The 19,353-nt window shown below is 43.8% G+C and overlaps 2 protein-coding genes across 4 annotated transcripts in view; one reads left to right on the top strand and one right to left on the bottom strand.

Annotated features, from left to right (window-relative positions):
- The window catches only part of LOC118421762, a 16,673-nt gene extending 14,067 nt beyond the window's left edge, over nt 1-2,606 (bottom strand). Inside the window, exons 1-4 of the mRNA XM_035829264.1 lie at nt 2,506-2,606; nt 1,739-1,844; nt 797-979; nt 252-377 (exon numbers count right to left, since the gene is read on the bottom strand). Coding sequence (XP_035685157.1) covers nt 252-377; nt 797-979; nt 1,739-1,844; nt 2,506-2,540 — 450 coding nt within the window. The 5' untranslated portion in view covers nt 2,541-2,606. The remainder of the gene's footprint in view (nt 1-251; nt 378-796; nt 980-1,738; nt 1,845-2,505) is intronic.
- Nucleotides 2,607-7,173: 4,567 nt separating this feature from the next.
- The window catches only part of LOC118421421 (ankyrin repeat and SOCS box protein 7-like), a 16,338-nt gene continuing 4,158 nt past the window's right edge, over nt 7,174-19,353 (top strand). Inside the window, exons 1-2 of one of the 3 annotated variants that reach the window (XM_035828694.1) lie at nt 7,174-7,314; nt 16,511-19,172. In XM_035828694.1, coding sequence (XP_035684587.1) covers nt 18,212-19,172 — 961 coding nt within the window. In that variant the 5' untranslated portion in view covers nt 7,174-7,314; nt 16,511-18,211. Of the gene's footprint in view, nt 7,315-10,288; nt 10,549-12,383; nt 12,506-16,510; nt 19,173-19,353 lie in introns of those variants that run through there. The other 2 variants (XM_035828695.1, XM_035828697.1) reach the window with 2 other exon arrangements.

Genomic DNA, 19,353 nt, shown 5'->3' with positions numbered 1-19,353 from the left:
GGTCCCGGGATTGATTTTAACTTAGAGTTAAAATAAAATAAAAATTGACCAGGTAGTCACAGGGTGTTCCAAGAGGCCACTGTAGGGGTCAACCTCTATAGTACCAGGCGGGGCCCATTTATTCAACTGTAACCTCGCATTACGGGGGTTGGGCAGCAAGCATGATTTCAACCAATGGTTTACAATGATCTAAAGGGATGTGATGATAACATATCCTAAGTATGATATCATGTTATTCAAGCATGATGTACCCTACCCCATGTCCCGATGAAGCCTGCCTGTACCACTGCGATGACGTCACCATTGGCCTGGAGATACGGCTTCAGTTGGGCCACGTGACGTAGTGCTTGGGTCAATGGGGCGTCAGTAGATTCCCCCTGACACGTAACATGGCATTGAAGAAAAGGAATATTTTTTATTGTCGCTTTCGGTCTGTCTGTTTGTTTGTCTGTCTGTTTGTTTGTTTGTTTTAGTGTGTGTTCACGTTTGCTTCCGATGACCCCGGTCTAAATTTGTTCCCAGGCTGAGTTGTAACCGGAGACTGGCAGGATGCGAAGGTTCCACTGGCCTACAGGAAGTGAACGTTGGCACAAAGTCAGGAACCCGAGGTTGGCATGTGCCCAAGATTAGAAGCAATATGATGTGTGAATTGGGCATGGTTGTGCTATGTTATGTCAAGCAATTTACAAAAAAAACTGTGATATTTAACGGAGTTATGATATCTTAAATTCCTTGTTTCAAACCGTGGGGCGTGTGATATTGCATGTAATATCAATTATGAAGAACGACTACTTACCGCTGTCAGCGTGTAACAGAAGCGGGGGATGATCTTGACTCCCGCCACCCGGGCGTTCTCCAGGTCATCCTGCAGGTTAGTCAGGAAGGAGGCGCTGATGTCCGAGTGGACGAACAGGTCCAGCACGTAGTACCGGAAGATAAGCGTGTGGCCCTCACTCCTGAACGTCTGAAGCCGGGAAACCTAACAACGATATTACACAATATTTTAGGCTTAGGTCCCAATTAAAAACAGTTCACCCGGACTGTTTTTGCGGTTTCAGGCGTAACCCCTACGTGACCTCTCGGTATTTCTGGGCCCTGCCGGGCACCGGGTTGAATTTAAGTCGAACTTAAAATGAACTGGACTTGGTAGCAAAAAGACCTACCCACGGGGAACACCGAGGGGTACCCCCGGTATCCGGCAGTCCACCCGGACACATTAATTTTGTGGCTACGGAGCCCGACCGGGGCTACATCCCTGACGGGCAAGGGTGCATTTTGGACCTAAGCCGTAGCATGTAACTGTAAGAAACTTATCCCATACTACAACTTCTGTATTAGTTAGATAAGCGTTAAGTTATAGAACTGTAGTTATGTAGATGCCATACTTTGTACCCCGTACAATTGTTGTGCAATAAAACTATATTTTCTTAACACTGATGGCGTTTCGAAACGGTTAGCGCGTTTGGCCCAGCTGCACAACTGATTTAACGTGATTTCAGCCTATCTACGAAATGCAGCCATGTCATTGTTTTAAGCAGAGACGGGGGACGGTACAAACTTCATTTGAACTTTGACCCACTACAGGAGTCACGTGTTTGTTAGGTTACGTATCCATTGTTGTTTTGCCTTCATTTTATTAAGACCTTGTGGTGATTCATATTGTTTCTTCACTTCCCTAAGAAAGGAAAATTATAGCGATCACACATTATAGCCATACATGTATCTAGTAAACAATTACCGGTAGGACGGTGTAGTCCGAGGCTTTGGTAGCCTTAAATTTCCACCAGCCTCGTTCAGGGTTAATCAGGTCCTCATCGGAGGGGCTGTAGGTTTTGGTCACGAAACTGAAAACAAAGAACGTGACACATCATTCAAACATTGCCAGATACTTGTTTTCTTTGGCTGTTAGCCCACGTGGTATGGCTATCTTTCCATTATAATCTTCTGAATATGAGTACAATTGCATGTACGATTACAAGTGTCTCGATACAACCCCATTGTCACAGACTTAGCAGTATGGAGAATATATCCACGGCGTTTATAAAGGCAACCTAAGCAATATTACAGTGTCAAAGTGGAAATATTCTGAATAAGGCAATCTGCATGATATTGACATCTACTGCACTGTATTCTCACATTTACATAATAATTTGATACTTTGAGCAGTTGAAAACAGCCCAGAGACAAGTTGCACGAGGATATTCCTTATTATTGTACCCCCCCCCCCCCAAAAAAAAAATTAGGACTTGATCTGGAATCCTTGTGCAACTCATTCCCGCGCTGTTTTTAACGGCTCGATTTATGAAATAATGATCTAAATGTATTAAAATAGTGCATTAGATGTCATTATCATACAGACTGCCTTATTCAGAATATTTCCACTTTTAACAATGTGATATTGCTTAGGTTGCCTTTAAGCAAGTACTGTACATTGTTGAAAAGTATTTGCCTTTCTTTGTCATCCAAGATTAATCGCTTTTTCTTCAACAGTACACGTAGACCTACCCTGTTGGGATGGAAACGGACTGGAACATGGACATGACAGTCCACACGCACTGGTGACACGAACTGGCCACGTGATGCTCAACACCATTGTCTACTGCCCAGGGAACTACAGGGCACAAGAAAACGTTCCCATACCGCATACGTCTTTCTCTTGTGAAGTTCATGTACATGTATTTGAGTTCATGATTTTGTCCTAAGCAGATGTCTCAGATGCTCTTCAGGATATCCTTTTGTGCTATTTCATAATGTTAACGCTATCTGTGGTCTTTTTACGTAATTTTTCATGGCGTATACCAAGACGTTTATGATACCAAGATAATACATGTTTGTCTCTAAAGATATCTTTTATACCATTTGATTTGTAAGGAACAAATAATGTGGCTGCGAGTGATCTTAATCATGTTGCAATCAGGAATTCATACAAGTACTTTGACCAGGTATTGGTGGGAGCCCTTACACCTGTGATATCCCCCCCCCCCCATTCAGTACGTTTTAATATACATGTACAGGTACTGTCATAAGTCTACGATGATGTCCAGGTTACGCTATATCTTTACAGTTTATTATGTAGTAACAAGACATAGCAAAGCGTTTGTATAGAATGTATCAAAATCTGTTTGCTAATGAACATCCTCACTTGAAAACAAGCATACTGCACAAAATGACCAACGCTTAGAGCTACGATGTAGAAAGTTCTACGTATACCTACATGAAGGGTAGTCGCCGCAGTTGGTGCCGCACGGGATACAGCGGTGAGGCTGGGGGACCCAGCACTGACAGCCGCCCGGCCGGCAACACGCGCAGTCCCACCGAGAACTGTCGAACCAGCACTGGCAACCCGTCAGCGTGTCCGTGTACTCGTCAACTGGACAGAAACAAATGATAATACGTTTAAGGCTAACGTCACATTTCCGCAAAGGGGCCCGGCCGGGCGGTTTTAGGGAACAAAAAATATGATATGATGAAAAGACAGCATAAACACAAAACGAACCAAAGATAATTCGACAACATGCCTTGTGCATATTTATTGGCGTAAACTTTAATTTTTCGTTTCCGCAAACAGCCCGGGTGGGTCCCCGGTAGGAAATGTGACGTAGGCCTAACAAATACCTCTACAACAATGTCACAAACTTCTTCTTCGCTGTTAACGACTCCATCTTAAGATTGTGTTTCATAAAGAATCATCGGGTTGTTCTACAGATACAGTAAAAGCATCGAAGAGAGTGAAGGAGTAACAAATTACAAGTATTCCTTCCGGTCAATGCAACATTCTTAATATCTTATATCTTAATAATGTACTCACCATATGCATCCACAGCAGTGACTATGACTAACGCAGCTAACAATGATAACAGTGAAGATTTCATGATGACAGTTTGGTTCCAAGGAAACAGTATTGTAAACTGACCGAACTGTCTCCGGTCAATGCTACTCCTGAAGCCCTTCCCCAGTTCCTGTGCCTTTATACACATGGGTCGTACCATTTCAACATGAGGGTGAACCAATACTGCTCGTTTTTACAAGGAGAGATTGAAAGATGATTTTGTAACACAGTAAAGACATGTTCGTGAGCACAGTGTTGTAATATCACAGAATATGAATTTCGCGAGCTGTTGTCTTATCGTCAAACTGTGTCATAAGAGCACCGCCGTCTTATGAATCTATCTTTATCCGCGGATGACTCATCATAACAGTTAGCAGAGATCGACCGGAAGGTTCACTTGGTTTCACTATCACTTTGTAGATACCTATTTTTCATCTCCACTGGAGTGTGTAACAATGGTTCACTCACCCATGATAAGCAAGCATCGAAGCACATTCGCGTCTTCTTTTCCAGATTTCTAACGACACAACTGTTTTGTTCTTCCTTACTGCCAGACAAAACAACGGGAACAGACGAACATTTGAATACGTTTTTCCAAACGTATCCGTTTTGTTGACGTACAAGCTACTTCTACTAAAAAGGTTGTACTTGTACATACCGTCTCACCTAGCCTATGTTTACACAATCTGTCATTGGCTGGGGTTAATGACCTCCTGTCTAGGTGGCGGCAACTGTAGGGCCGGCCGCTAGGAGCGCTATTCTAGTCAGGCTTCCGTCTCACCTGGTGGAAAATTGCCGTCTGATCCCGTTGTCTTGTCAGGGTAGAAAAGATTTTTTTTTTTGTGTCGGCAAAATATGAATGTGATTCGATGCTTGTCATGGGTGAGTGGATCATTGTTACACACTTCAGTGGAGATGATAAAGGGTATCTACGAAGAGATAGTGAAACCAAATAGACCTTTTGTGATGATGAGTCATCGGATAAAAATATCATCGCCTGGTTGACGTACTCCTGTCTGTTCATCTTCTCCTGTCTGTTCTCGCTTTGGCGTTGAACTTATTCCCTGTGCATTCTTTCTAGGAACTGAAATGTTGTGAAGACAGTTTTAACTATCTATCATAAGAATGCTGCAAAAAGGGTAGAATCTGTACATTTGTATAAGATATTGTTTGTTTAGGGATGAGCAGGGACGAGATAGGTGTATCCGAATACACAATTTAATCAAACCAACATTACGGATAGATCTGGATGGACATAGGAATCCTGAATCTCGCTCGCCTTTGGTGAAAAGTTTGTTACGATTTCACATTACAAGCGAGGCTGTAGAAAAAAGCTGCGCATCACAATTAAATCGCAAGGGGGAGTGGTGCAGCGGAACACGTACCGCGGAAGAACGAAATGCCATTGGCTTGCCCTGTGTAACTGTAAGGTACAAATGTGCAAGACCACTTTCACAGTGTGTAATATGAACATGCAACTACGCGTAATATACACATTGTCTGCCTTATATACTTATGGTGTATACGTGTAGGGTAGGGTACTTGATTCTATGCTTCTGTTGACTCGTTTACCGTATAGTTGCAATGGCTTTCATCGACGTACTTGATACATCGGAAAAGGACGAGAATGCCCGGTGTCTGTGGTCTACGGGTATCTCTACATTTAAGTGCCCGATATATTTCATCTCGTAACGTTCTTTACTTTCAATATATACACAAAGATGGAGAAAGACTTACACGTATTGGATAAAGTCAGAAGTCGTCATTTCTCAGACGATGTAGAACATAGTTCTCTTTCTAAAACACCATCACGGTTGTGGTACGATTTTCAGCAAGGTTTTGACAGACCCACAGGCTTACGCCAACAATAATCTTTGACCAACATTTCCACCAAAGGACGGTTAATTGTGTGTGAAAAGTCCACGACTATCTCCAATGTGCCTACAGTTTGCCGTCGTACACCTGTCGTACGACAATTGTGACCAGGGCCCAACAACCTCGCCTGAGGACCATCCTCCGTAGTGACTGCTGGCTTAATCCATGCTCAATCCTTTCGCTTACCAACAACGGATTAGCTACTAAGCAAACGAAAAGGTTGAGCAAGCGGTTACTATGGAGGATGGTACTCAGGCGAGGTTGTTGGGTCTGGTCACAATTAGGCTAGATTGTTCGGACCCTGGTGACAATTGTCGTACGACAGGTTTACGACCAGAGCTACGAACAACCGGTGCTGCCATAGCATGACCCAGATTCTGGTTTAAGCCGGATGACTCGGCGCGTGATAATCGAGTTCTGTCGGTGGATCAGTCGGCTCTGGGGCGTACCGCTAACTTCTCACCACCATTATCCAGTCGTAACCAACACTTCCGACACTCGCCAGGTATCACAGGTGTTAGTTTCCTCTATCAGAGGGGCTTCGATGTTATCATCTTTGTTATCTGGGTGGTCGGAGTATACTATCATACATCTGCACGTCCATATATGACAGTATCAACGAACAATACTTATATGACTATATTTGCAATTTGTTTGATCTACACGCATTCCTTTATATATTTTCGGTGTTTGCTGTGTTCTACCCTTTAAAACTTTATATATGTTATTTCATTTCCTTGATTTAAAATACACGTATTTCAGTTGTCTTTCCTGCAAAACGGTTACAAATTTCCGATTGGTTTAAAGGCAAAGTGAAACACAACTCTGAAACAAGATGTAACGCTACCTGTCTGATAATTAAAAGATGTATATAACTTCGAAGGACAGCAAACCACGTCAATTCCGCAAATTGTATTTGACAGGGATTTGAGCTCACGGCCTTTCAATCCAAAGCAATGCCGAACCTGTACATGTTACCTGTTGATTTGAAGCTTCTACTCATTGATATCAAAAAGACACAGGTGATATTAAGAAGTGCGGCAAATCTTTTATGTCTAGTTTTGTTTCTTGTAACATTACGCTGTGCAATTGAAACAGTCATCTAACCCACACCACTTGTGCGATCACAATCTGCACCACGGCGCAAGTTCCCAGGGGAAAATGAACTCCTTACTGTTTTCTTTCTCCCCCTCCGCTCAGCAGAGCATTCACGTCCTAAGCACCTTCTTTATGGAGACATCTCCCTACATTATCGCGGGTTGGGGCGCCCAGCTTTCAAGCCATCTCCCCTTCCCTTGTCACAAGTTCTTGTGTTCCACACACTGAAAGGAAAACCTCGGAGCAGTCAACAAAAAGGGAGAGGGAAGACAAAGCGAGGTGGACACGCAAGACGAGATGAAGGGTAGGACTCGCGAGCCGACCGGGGTTGTGTTTCCTCAGATTTTCTCACACGTGCATAAAGAGGGACACAGACGCTCTGTCTGGCAGTGCAGCTGGCTGGGATAGGAGTGTGCGGTACAACAGTGCACCTGCCGGGCGTACCTGCGGCAACCCGCCGTGTTTAGACCACGTACCGCCGCCGTGACTGAACTGGAGTGGCCGCTCTACATGTACGTAATCCTTTGTTATCTTTACCTCATACTTAAGGTTAAAAGTACTAGGCACTAGGCAGAATAACAATCTTAAGCTTGACTACTGAGTGGTGTTCACAGACAAGTTCGCACAGTGATTTGCGAATGCAGCTTCCATCAAAGCATCTGACAGTAGACTCCGATGGTAGAAGCTTGAGATGCACACTATATATTTATCCTATTTTCATCCTGTTTTGTTTAATCTTCATCAAGTCGACCAGGTTAGGCTGTTCAAGTTTTAGAACTATCACCTGCAAACATAGAGTTTATCATATGACACTAAATATGCTGCAAAACTCACAGGAAGGTCATCATAATTTGTCTCCCCCTTTGCTGTCCATTTCATGTTTGTACGGTCGAGTGCAGTATAACGTATGTGCATCGCGTCATTCTTCATATGAGGTGCTGTTTTCCACCTATGGCCTCCACTTTAATAAGCAACTACTAATTTTCACTGACGATTACATCTTAGCTTTGAAAATGGTATAACTTTAAAACTACCGCATTTTGTTTATGACTTCTTTCGGACAAGGCCTTGGCATATGTGCACTGATTCAATATCAGGGAAGATCTGTAAGTGGTATCGGTATTGGTAAAAGGATAATTATTATAAGTCACCTAGCAGCTTGCGCTCAAACTACAGATGACAAGAGCGTAAACCATATACAACTTACAACATAGATAAGTGGAGGTTAGGACGCCAAGCAAACTATGTTATTGCAAAGGTTTGTGCGTGATGCCTAGTTACAAACTCCTGTATTGAAGATTAGCAACCCAAGAAAGGCCGAGCACAAAAATATTGTTCATCAGATGGGGAGAGAGGGGTGTGGTGTATGAGATTTCATGTCCTTTGACAGTCGGAAAGAGGGTCAAGTTTGAAGTCTTTATTCAGCACACCATGCCATTTGTGCCCACTTAAGCGTCAGAGTAAGTAGAGACTCTCCGTACTATGCGTGATATAAGACATGAGAATACAAGGACGTACTTGGTATACAGGGTTTCACAACATATGAGTCGTTCTGACGCACGGGAACTACTATGGGCAGGGATGTGCCATTCAAAAATTTCCCGGGGGGGGGGGGAAGCATATTTTACTATTCCTACCACAAGTCATAACGAGTTGCGACATTACGATTCATATCATTTTCCTTCAATTTGCTTCCTATTACTTTAGTTTATTTGCCATCTTCTCTATGTTTCATTTCAAATCTAATACAATAATGTTAGGGTTAATATGTCAGATCCCCCTCCCACCCAACGGACGAGTCTTTCCAACAACGTTCAGGTTCCTATCACATTGCAATGTTTAGCAGAAATGAAGGAAACGTCTGACGTGTTAGTACGTCATAGAAGCCACTCCTGCCTTTGTAAGCATTCTTCACAGCATGGGCCATTGAAGGCCAACAGGGTAAAAGGAAAACTTGTAGGTATAAATTCAAGACTCTTAATAAATGTATGAGCGCAAATATAAGCACAACAAATATCATCCCCTTTGAACAAAATATAGAATAAAAGCTCTACGTTTTGAAACGTGTAATATGTAAAGTTATCATGAAGTTAACCAATAAACATGAACTGCTGAACAACAAATAAAAATAAATAAATAAACTTCGAGTGTAGCTCTGCTAACCAGACCATGGCCCAAGCATACAAGAGTTAGTACTATGTTGCCCTTTCCGTGCCTGTTGATACCTAATTGACCATAGTCGTTGGAAAAACAGACTATTAGGTCCACCGGTATTTCAACGATGCAAAACCACGTTAGGAATTCCATACTTGATAGCTCTGGGCTCTTACGATAGCGGTACATTTACCGTGAAGCGTTCCTAAGCAAATATTTGGACAGACCCCAATCCTGGAGCCGCTGTGATCATACATTACACTCTCAGTATCCAATGGGTTAGAGATGGCCGCACTCCTACCTGTGTCAACAAGTGGCGTACGCACTGAAGGATATTTTTCCTAACGGTGTGTCTGTACACAAAGCAAAGAGGGAACAGAAATACTATGAATCCAGAGGAATTGGTTAGTTGGATATCCATACAGAATAATATATGCAAGTTAAAAATCTACCAAATCGATGTTTGTCATATCTGGTACGTGGTCTTTGATATGCTAGGTAACGTAACCTTAAATTGGTTGATCTAACCTCAGATTGGAAACCAACCTTGAAACAAAGTAATAGCCTTGAAGTACCTTGGTTTGAGTACTAGGTAGTTGACCAGTGTCGATTGGTTAGGTGATCTACACATAAAAGTGCCGCTGTCTCCGAATTCCGTTGTAATTCTCTGACCGCGATCTGACCGCAATTGTTATAGTTGCGCGTGTTTCAGTCTAACTAACAATCACGATTTTACCATCTATATATTCAATTCCGAAATGGAAAAAAATAATTGGTCACAAATACACAATTTTCTACTCTGAGAATATCTTATACAGCAAAAGAAGACAAGCAATGCCATTTTGAACAGCGTAGAGTTCAATTAAATTCAGTTACGCAAGGTTGTCGATCGTCCTTTGATGTGAAATTCCTCAATCAAAAAACGCTTTACATTTTGCGTTGAAATTATTTGGACAACACGTAGTGTTTAGAGGAGCTTTAGCTTCTGTCACCGCAGTGACAAGGACCTGACCACATCAAAGCGCGCGGAGGTATTCGACACGCGCGTTCCTTATATAGACATTGGCCATCCTGTCGTCTGTTTCTGTCAGGGTATGACGTCACGAGCCGAGCAGGTGTCACCAGCGGGGTTGTGGGATACATACAGATTATAGATGTTTAGATAAATTTTTATCACAGAGCAAGAACTGACCAGCAGTATAGCTCTGTGATTCTTTAACGATGTGAACAGCCATGCAGATCATTATTTGCCCGGAGATGAAAATGCTTTTCATCGTGGGGGGTTATGAAAGGCATATACTCTTATGAGAACAAATAGCTAAAACTTGGACTGTAGATGCTTCATTTATGTCATGTTTTGTAGCAGGTACACAGGTGCAGACATAGGCGTGAGAGTCTTGAGTTTGTTGTGTAGATGTCTTAAGAATCACTACAGGTGCGCCTGTTTGTCCTCAAAGAACCATCCCACTTCCTGTTAAATAAGAACATCCTGAGTAATAAGATTGACTCTTCTTAAAGCGTACCTTTACTTCGTCTTACACCTGTGTTGGGATCGGGAGGGTAGAGAACTCACGTTACGGGCAAACGTTGAGGTGAGTTTCAGTTACGCATCTTACTTGTAGTACGACAACTGTTTCAATAGTCTATTCTATATATCAACATACATTTGTGTGTTCATGCCATGAACAAGTATTTTTACTTGCGGGTGATATGGGTTTGTCGATTCAGCAAGGTGAGTACCAAACCGCTAATTTATCCGCATGAAAATTGAAAATTCGAATCTTAGCAATAGTCCTTCATTAACGATGACCTGTTAAAGCATTGTACCCTGAAGCCATTCTCTGGCACATACATCTATTAAACAATACAGCTTATTTGTATTACAATGGTACAGTTACCGTATATTGTGAAACAGAATTGTCGAAACAATCTTAGTCATATCTTTAGTACAGCCAAGTATGCTGTGAATAAAAACGTTTCTGATTGTAGTGACAGGTAGAAATGTGTCTTAAAAATAACAATACTGGCCGTGCTGTGTTTCACTATCCCAAGAAAATGAAGACCACTTTTCCAATGGAGTCCGCGACCGCTAAGTGTGCTAGGTTTTGATAGATCGCTCAACGAATTTCACAGATAAAGGAAGATTTAAAAGATGTTTTGTGTGTATTTTATGTCTTTTCATCTCGCATCATATTCTGATTATTAAATCAAGGCAACAAATCAAATTCTGGTCGCCGTCTGGTGGAAAGACGTCCTTACGTAGTCGCGAAAATGACACATGGGGGTGAGGCCCTCCGGTCACGGGCTGCTTACGGTTGCCGCCAGTTTATCTTCCTAATCTGGGCCCGTGTTTTCGATGAAATTTGCTCAGCACACAAATAACTCATGCTTCCCTCTGATCTCGCCACGGCTGTGGCTGCGCAGTGCTCGGAGGGCTGTCCCCTGTTCAAGGCGGTCAATATTTGTGAAAACCCCACAAACAAGTCAGTTGGCTTTTCCAACAGAGCGTGGCGCTGAGCTAGTGATGGTCCCGTGGCCTGTAGTTGCACCCGTGCCCTTGCCTTGACCTTTGGAACAGAAAATCCAATGACATATCGTTAACTAACCGACTGACTGATCAATCAAGCAGTTAACCCATTGAAAGTCGTCAAGTTGGACGATCAAATCTCAAATTATCACGAGGAAAGCGCTTGGCTACTGTAATAACAATATTCAGTCCCCAGTCCTTCTTGCTTTTGGGGTGCATATTCGAAGGATTTGGGCATAACGCAACATTTTCAACACCAGACACAAAAGAAGGCAGAATGCCTGGTCCACAAACATTTCAACTTGGAATTGCACATTACAAGAGGAAATTGTGCCGGCTGTAATGTAAAGTCAGTACCTGTAAGAGTTATCTAAATACGGGAAAACACATGAAGGAGTAATGGGTATGAATAATTGATGTCCAAAATACTGTAATTGTGTGGAGGAAGGAAGAAATGAAAGAAGGGGAAGGGAAGACGGTTATGTCTTATATACAAAATCGACAGGTGTTATTCCGGTGTAGTTGTCAGGTGTATCATGTAGGTGCCTGACAGGTGACTCCAGTGTTCAGGTGCACCATATAGGTACCTGAAAGGTTGCTCTAGTGTGCAGGTGCATGTTGTAGGTACCTGTCAGGATACTCTAGTGTTCAGGTGTATAATGTAGGTCTCCGTCATGTGTTTAGGTGTATCATGTAGGTCTCCGTCATGTGTTCAGGTGTATCATGTAGGTATCTGGCAGGTGACCCCGGTGTTCAGGTGCATCATGTAGGTGTCCGTCAGGTGTTCAGGTGCATCATGTACGCACCTGTAAGATGACCCTGTGGCCGGGTCTTCACCCCCTGCCCTCCCACTGACCTGGAACCGTGTGCTGAACAAGCTTCTGTCCCAAACGTGTGCCATGCTTACACCTGCCAGACCTACAATACACCTTAACACGACAGGTGTGGACAGGTGGATTACCTGTCTACCGTGTGCCAGGTGAACGCCCAACGCTGCCAGCGCACCACGTCATGTACGTCAGGTAAGCAGAGGCTACGTTATTCCCGGACAACTGGCTTGTATCCAGTGTGCTGACTTGGCGATCGTTAGGACAGGTATGACACGTAACGTTACATAACCTGGTCATATTCAGCTGTGAGATTCGTATTCAACAAACCTCTTCAACGACAGGTAGGTCTAAATCAGGCCATTACATGTCTCAGGATTACCTGGTAAGTTTTAAACCTGATTTCTAACATTTGGTCTACGCGGATGACCTTTGGTATACACGAACCAAAGCTAGTAAGTACAGGTCTCATCTGTATAAATCCATGTACCTTAGAGCTCGAGCGATCACAGTTAGAAGTAAAAGCACTAGTGTCGTGAGGTTGTAAACAGGGTTCATCGGATTAAGATTGAATACGTTAGAGTGTGATTGAATGAATGAATGAATGAATGAATGAGAGACAGAGCTCAAAGAAGTAGCAGGAGGTACTAGTACTGTAGGTACCACTTACGGACAGATGGAGGGACATTGAGAAGATAAAGAAAGATCCAGAAACTTGATAGTGGCGTTATAGTCATAAAAAGTTACACACCATTGACCACGAAGATACATCTCGTAGATACGGTATGCAAAACCCCCAAACCTATAATTCTCTCAGTGCAGATTTATTCCCCATAACCTCCCCTCTCTACATGTCCCTCCCAATGCCATCGTTAGAAACCACTTCTGGCATTGTTAAACCCCCATAACAACTCTACCCCACAGTAGCAGATGCGGCAGTACCATTAGCGAGATGATACGGTCTCCATGTGGCGCAGATGTGGCGAACCCTCCCGCCGTGTCAGGTCCCAGTTACAGCCCAGTGTTCCCATTGTTCTCTAACTAAAAGTTACGACCTTTCACGGAGGAGAATGATGCGCTCAAGACTGTATTGTTTCTGCATAAAAAGCGATCTGATTGAATTATTGCCGTGAATTATCGCGCTGGAAGTGGCGACTGAATCGAAAAGTTTACGAGGTCTTGATACGATTTACAGGAATGACGTACTTGTACAAAACGTTCTTTGTACTGATTGGACAATGGGATTAGCCTAATTAAGTGAATCGGATTTGCAGGAGTACATTTTTCGTTTTGTGTAACTTTCAATGATCCTTATATTCCTAATGATTACTCCCATTTGGGGTCATGCACTAAAATTAGAAAAGGGACAGAAAGTAGATTATAGCAAATGCTTCGTACTTGTAAAAATGATGATGTTACCAGACTGTTGAGGCAAGTGGTTCTGTGAAAAAGAAACATTGGCAAACTTCACACAACCTTTCCGGAATTCTGTTTTGGAACGATTAACGTTATATATGGCCCACAAATGTTGTAGGTCATCATGAAAGATTTGAAGACTGATTTGCATGATATTGCTGACTACAACAAAACTCCATGCACAAGTGCAGACCGAAAGTCTACAACCTCAACGCATGCATTAGATATTCAGCACAGTATCGACCTTCTAAGACCCCTTTTAATCTTTGGCTACGGTTAATTTCTTTTTTGATTCAATTTGTGTTTTCCAACTGTCGCTGTTGCCCCACCAGTGACCCGAGACTCGCGCGCCTGGCTTCCAACAACAAGTTTGCCGTGCGGATTAAACTCAGCTGGGTCCGTCCACTTCTCGTCACTAAGAGGGGTGGCTAAGAGGTGTATGTAAAATTGCAAAGAAATGGGTATAACGAACACTTAAAGCTTATGTCAATAAGAAAACACAAATACTTATGGAGAAATGGAAAAGTGAGATAACTACTTAGAAGTGCACGGATGAACAACCATGTAGTACAATGCACAACTTTGGTAATGATATAATAGTGGTCCATTGACGGGAATGTGTCACTGGAAGTCAACTTTATGGATTCCTGTGGCAGTTACGTCCCAAGCTTGGTACCAGAATTTTTGGTTGTGTTTTGTTCACACGTTTTATCACTCCGGCACAGGCGCTCTTTTTCCAATAAAAATGATGTTTATTGCTAATTACGTGAGTGTCGATGACGACGGTACGATATGATAAGGGTGAACAAGGAAGGCAATAAACAAATCAATTGTTCTCCAAGCAGATACCAGGGGATAGTAACATTCTCTTTTGACGTTTATTTAGTAACGTTCTCTTTTGACGTTTATTGGTAGTCGACTCTCGACAATACATGTACAGGACAGTTATAACCATTGCGAACTGCCCTACAAATGATAATAATAATAATAACTAATAATAACTTTATTGCACAACAATTGTACGAGGTACAAAGTATGGCATCTACATAACTACAGTGCTATAACTTAACTTAGGGCTTATCTAACTAATACAGGAGTTGTAGTATGGGATAAGTTTCTTACAATCATTGGAGGCTTTTACAATCATTTGGGGAATTTCTAATGTCAAAACCTTCTTTGATGTATTTTCCTATATCTGCCATGCAGGGATTGTCACATGTCATTATGTATCTGAATTTGCACTTCAGGTCCATTTGGATAAATCCTTGTGTACAAAATGACAGCCTTCTGTATAGAGAATTGCGTATATCGGAATATTTGGGACATACAACCATAAAGTGATATTCGTCTTCGATTAGCTCTGGACAGAATGGACAAACCCTCTGGAAATGATATGTTAAGAGACTATATTCTGAGTCCGTTCCTTGATCAAGAATCCCTTATTCATAATGTGCTACGAAATGATGTTTAGAGGGAAACATTACAACAGTGGAAGAGGAAATCTTACGATATATCCCTACCACTAATATGCTAAGAGATTCCATTCCTAAAGAATTCCCTGTCTACATGGTGCGATATTTAGAGGGAACTGCCGAAGCATTAGAATATTGGTAGATGATCTTACGATATTTCCCTACCAACAATTCCCTGTCTACCTGGTACCATTAGATCATATTTAGAGGGAAATATAAGAATATTGCTAGATGAAATCTTAAGATATTTCCCTATCAATACTTCATGGTGCCATGAGATGATATCAAAAGGAAAACACTAGAATATTTGTAGATGAAACCATCTGGCTGTGGCCCGCGGTGGCAGGCCGTCGGCTGAGCGGGTTGGAATGATGTATCGCCCGCCGCTCTAACAAAGCGGCTTGTAATGACTTTGGGCGGGATAATTTGCTCTTGGCCGTCCCGGTGTGGTCGTTAGGAGGCGGTGCACGTCCTGGGAGAGCGTGCGGGCCTGGAGTATACAACTACACCATGTAATTAGTGTCGGGGACAGAAATCCTGGTCGTTACTCATGCTACTGCGGTGCTATGGCATAGAGACGGAACATGTGCAACTGTCAATATAACTATCACGGAGGGTAGGGGTATGATAGATACTCAGTGAACAAACTTCGGTAGAGGTTATATGCTGTCTGAAATCAACACACCATCAAAAATATGTTTATTGGCAAGCAATATGAAATATTCAAGCTTGCTCTATCAGTAGAGCCAAAATATTGTTGAAGAAAATAACACACATTACATTAGAGTACGAACAGTAAGAGACGTTACCCAATGATCAACAAAGATAACCTTATGCTTGATTCATACACTTCGAATCCTTTCCTTTAGCGACAAATCTTTAAGTTTAAGGGAGAAAAGAATATCTTGAGATTATAGATCATGCCTTAAGCTTTCATCAAACTCCTTGGCTGGATTTACTTTCTTCCTTGTTCTTTCATCCTTTAATAGGTTGTATAGGCTCCAAGCCCTTGTGACGGGATTGTCCAGCCCATAGTTTACATTGATGGGTACCATTAGAAACACCACTGCTCTATCATCCCAAAATACTGCCCAGTGTTGACTGTTGTCCTGGCCTGGGATAGATGTTTAGATAACGACCGTTTTCTTTGACATCCTTTTTTTATCCACGAATCCCCAGCCGTCTCGCGACCCTAGCGCTGGGACGACACAACAATAACGGCCCTGCATATGTAAAGCTCACGCGGTTTCCAGCAGGGCCCAAATTGCCGTCCTCGAAGATTGATAGATTTCTCTTTTCATTCCCGTTGCAGATTTAATTGGCCAAGGCGATTGTTGGCGCTGTGACTGACACAGAGGGGCTTTCCGGGGGGATCGCTTCCAGCTGAGCGGGAGGGAGGAAAGGAGAAACCGCCGCTATAAAGAGCTCTATCCACCGTGAGGTCTGTGCGGAGAAACCTTAAGGACCTTACAAGACAGGGACATCATCTTCTCTTTGCAGACCGTCCTCTAAGGAACTGTTCCTGTCTGTAGTGTGCACACAGGGTGAGTTCGTGTGACGGCGACGTATCGGATAATCTAGAACGTCAGGTACAAAGACATTCTGCACAAGCTACTTAAAGGTGGCGCCGACCTCTCGTCTACATCTATTGTTAGAGAAGGGAGGGACGTTGACAGCGTTGAAAGTTGCCCGAGCGGTTCTCGTCGTTAAGGCCGGACCCACGCCGAGGAGACCCGCCCGTGGTATGCTAAGAGCGGACTTGTCTTCACGAGGAAGGATTAGCGTTTAGAATCCTGTCTGAGAGACCCGAATCCAAACCTACGGGACAAAACATAGCCGCGCGGCACCTTTGTGTTAGACCCGGAGAGCAGGGTTCGTACAGGCGTCGGGCAGGGCGCTGGAGCCAGGACAACACTCTCTGAAAGAGCTCGGCATTGTTGGCAGTACGCGCCGCGGCCTGGAGAGGATTGTGTCGGTGTTAATCCAGTCTGAGTACCGGGAAGTACACTTGTCAGCGCGCTGGGGTTTGGTCGATACCTCTGTAGACCCCCCGACTTCGGACAACGCAAAACTCGACAAAGTCACAGGACTCAACAAAAGGACTGTCTTATTATAGCTTCGGTTAAGAGAACAAAAAATCGTCCGACGCTTCTGTGGGAACTGGGTCATCGCCCTACATTACGTCCTGAAAAAGATTTCTAAAAGTCTTTATACCACCATTGGTACCGAAGAAAAGACTGTTGGATTTTTCAATGATTTACCTCCCAGGCTTCTAAACACGTCACAGGTATTTTGCTGAGCTGAAACAACGAAAGTCTCTCTGAGAAATCGACCCGCATTCTTCAAGCACGTTGCTTCTTAAGGAAGGGGCTTGCCTGATTAACTAGCGTAAACACGCCGGAGTGGGCGACCCAACCTCTCAGGTCCGACTTCCGATTGGGAAGACCTTACGTCTGCAGTTCGTCTACAAGCAGCTTCACTACATTCACAGAAGTACCGACGAAACATCAACATATCCTCTGGGAATCAGTGCCGTTGCGGGCCATTTAAAGCACCTTAAGTCCAAGTGCGCAGCCTCCTGTCGGAAGCATACGGCCCTTAAGGGTTCTTAAGGAGATCACAAGGGCCAGGTCGTCGCCAGGACTCTGTCACAGTGCCGGAAACAGGGAGAGGGGAGTGGAGTGTGAAAAGAGGCGTCGGAAAAACAAAAACGCGTGTTTTCGTCTTGACACAGCTGTCTTTGCTGATACACCAGGGTGAATACATCGAAGGGAGAGCAGAAAAACGGGAGAAATATCAGACCCACAAGCCGAGAGTCTAGTCTGTGTGGGCCTGGCTGTCTTTTCAAGTCAACCTCTTAAAACATCGTCGTGAAACTTTGCGCACTTGCTCGCGTGTCTTCGCGCTTGGAGTAACACGTTCTGTGAACTCGGAACGTACGGATGTACCGCGTGTGTCCACCTGTACCCTACATTGTTCGACAAAACTGACACCGGCACAGTAAGACTATACCATGCACATCTGTGTTGACGGCGTGCAGCCCGACAAAACCTGCTCGTGTTTAGGCCCTGGAACCGGAGTCGTCCCCGACAGACTTCTGTGTTTTGAAACAGCCATGTCAGCGACTCGAACCAGAGACCTAAACAAGACCACCTTGTCGCGCCCTGTGTTGGGTGGTCACAAAAGACTGCAGACTCCCAACACTTCAGAAAACCACCAAAAACTTAGCCCGGACGTTTATTCTTTGATTAAGGACGGACACTCATTGCTTTGGGGAGAAAGTCGAGTCGCAGATTCAGAGAATATGAAGAGTAGCGTGGAAGGACGATGTAAAGCTAAGGATGCATTGACGGTAAGAGAGGACACTCAACTACGGGACTGGAAAAGGCCACGGTTTGAAGTAGAGAAGGTGCATGTTTATACTCTGTGTTGCTGGATAACGTCTTCTACGTCTAGCACTGTGGACGTTGACATTGACGATTCTTACCCGGAACCGTCAAGTCTACATGACGCCGCAGAAGACGGGGATCTGGAACTCGTGAGAACTTTGGTCAGGACCAAACTGGAAAATGTAAACGTCGTGAACAAGTTCGACCACACGCCGCTGCACGAGGCGGCCTGGGGAGGCCACACGGAGATCTGCCGGGTCTTAGTCGGGGCAGGAGCGAAGGTGAACCCGAGCACGTCCCATCAATGGGGCGGTGGCGACACACCTGCTCATTTCGCTGCCTTTGAGGGACACCTGTGCACCCTGCGGTACCTGGCTGGTGCTGGGGCGAACTTGGACGTACAGAACGCCTCAGGTGAGACGCCGGCGCACAACGCGGCGAGGATGGGCCAGGTAGGCGTGGTGACGTACCTAGCCAGGTGTGGAGCTGACCTGACCCTGAGGAACGACAGCGGTAGGACTGTGTACGAGCAGGCCATGGAGTTCGGCAACAGGAGTCTGGCAGAATGGATCCACAGATTCCTACGTAAGTACATCTGTAAAGCACCTCTTCCTTGGAAATTATTACGCATTATGCACGTATTATGCATTTGTATTATAAATGTACGTAAAAGTTATTCACAAATGTAGGAGTAAATTATCAAACAGCATATAAGTTGGTTGTGATAAGTGGAGGTAGATTTCATTACCATATATACCTTTCGTAG

Source organism: Branchiostoma floridae, chromosome 8 (assembly GCF_000003815.2).
Source record: "Branchiostoma floridae strain S238N-H82 chromosome 8, Bfl_VNyyK, whole genome shotgun sequence".
Lineage (NCBI taxonomy): Eukaryota > Metazoa > Chordata > Leptocardii > Amphioxiformes > Branchiostomatidae > Branchiostoma > Branchiostoma floridae.
The sequence above is the reverse complement of the archived record's forward strand: the minus strand, read 5'-3'. Positions and strand labels throughout refer to the sequence as shown.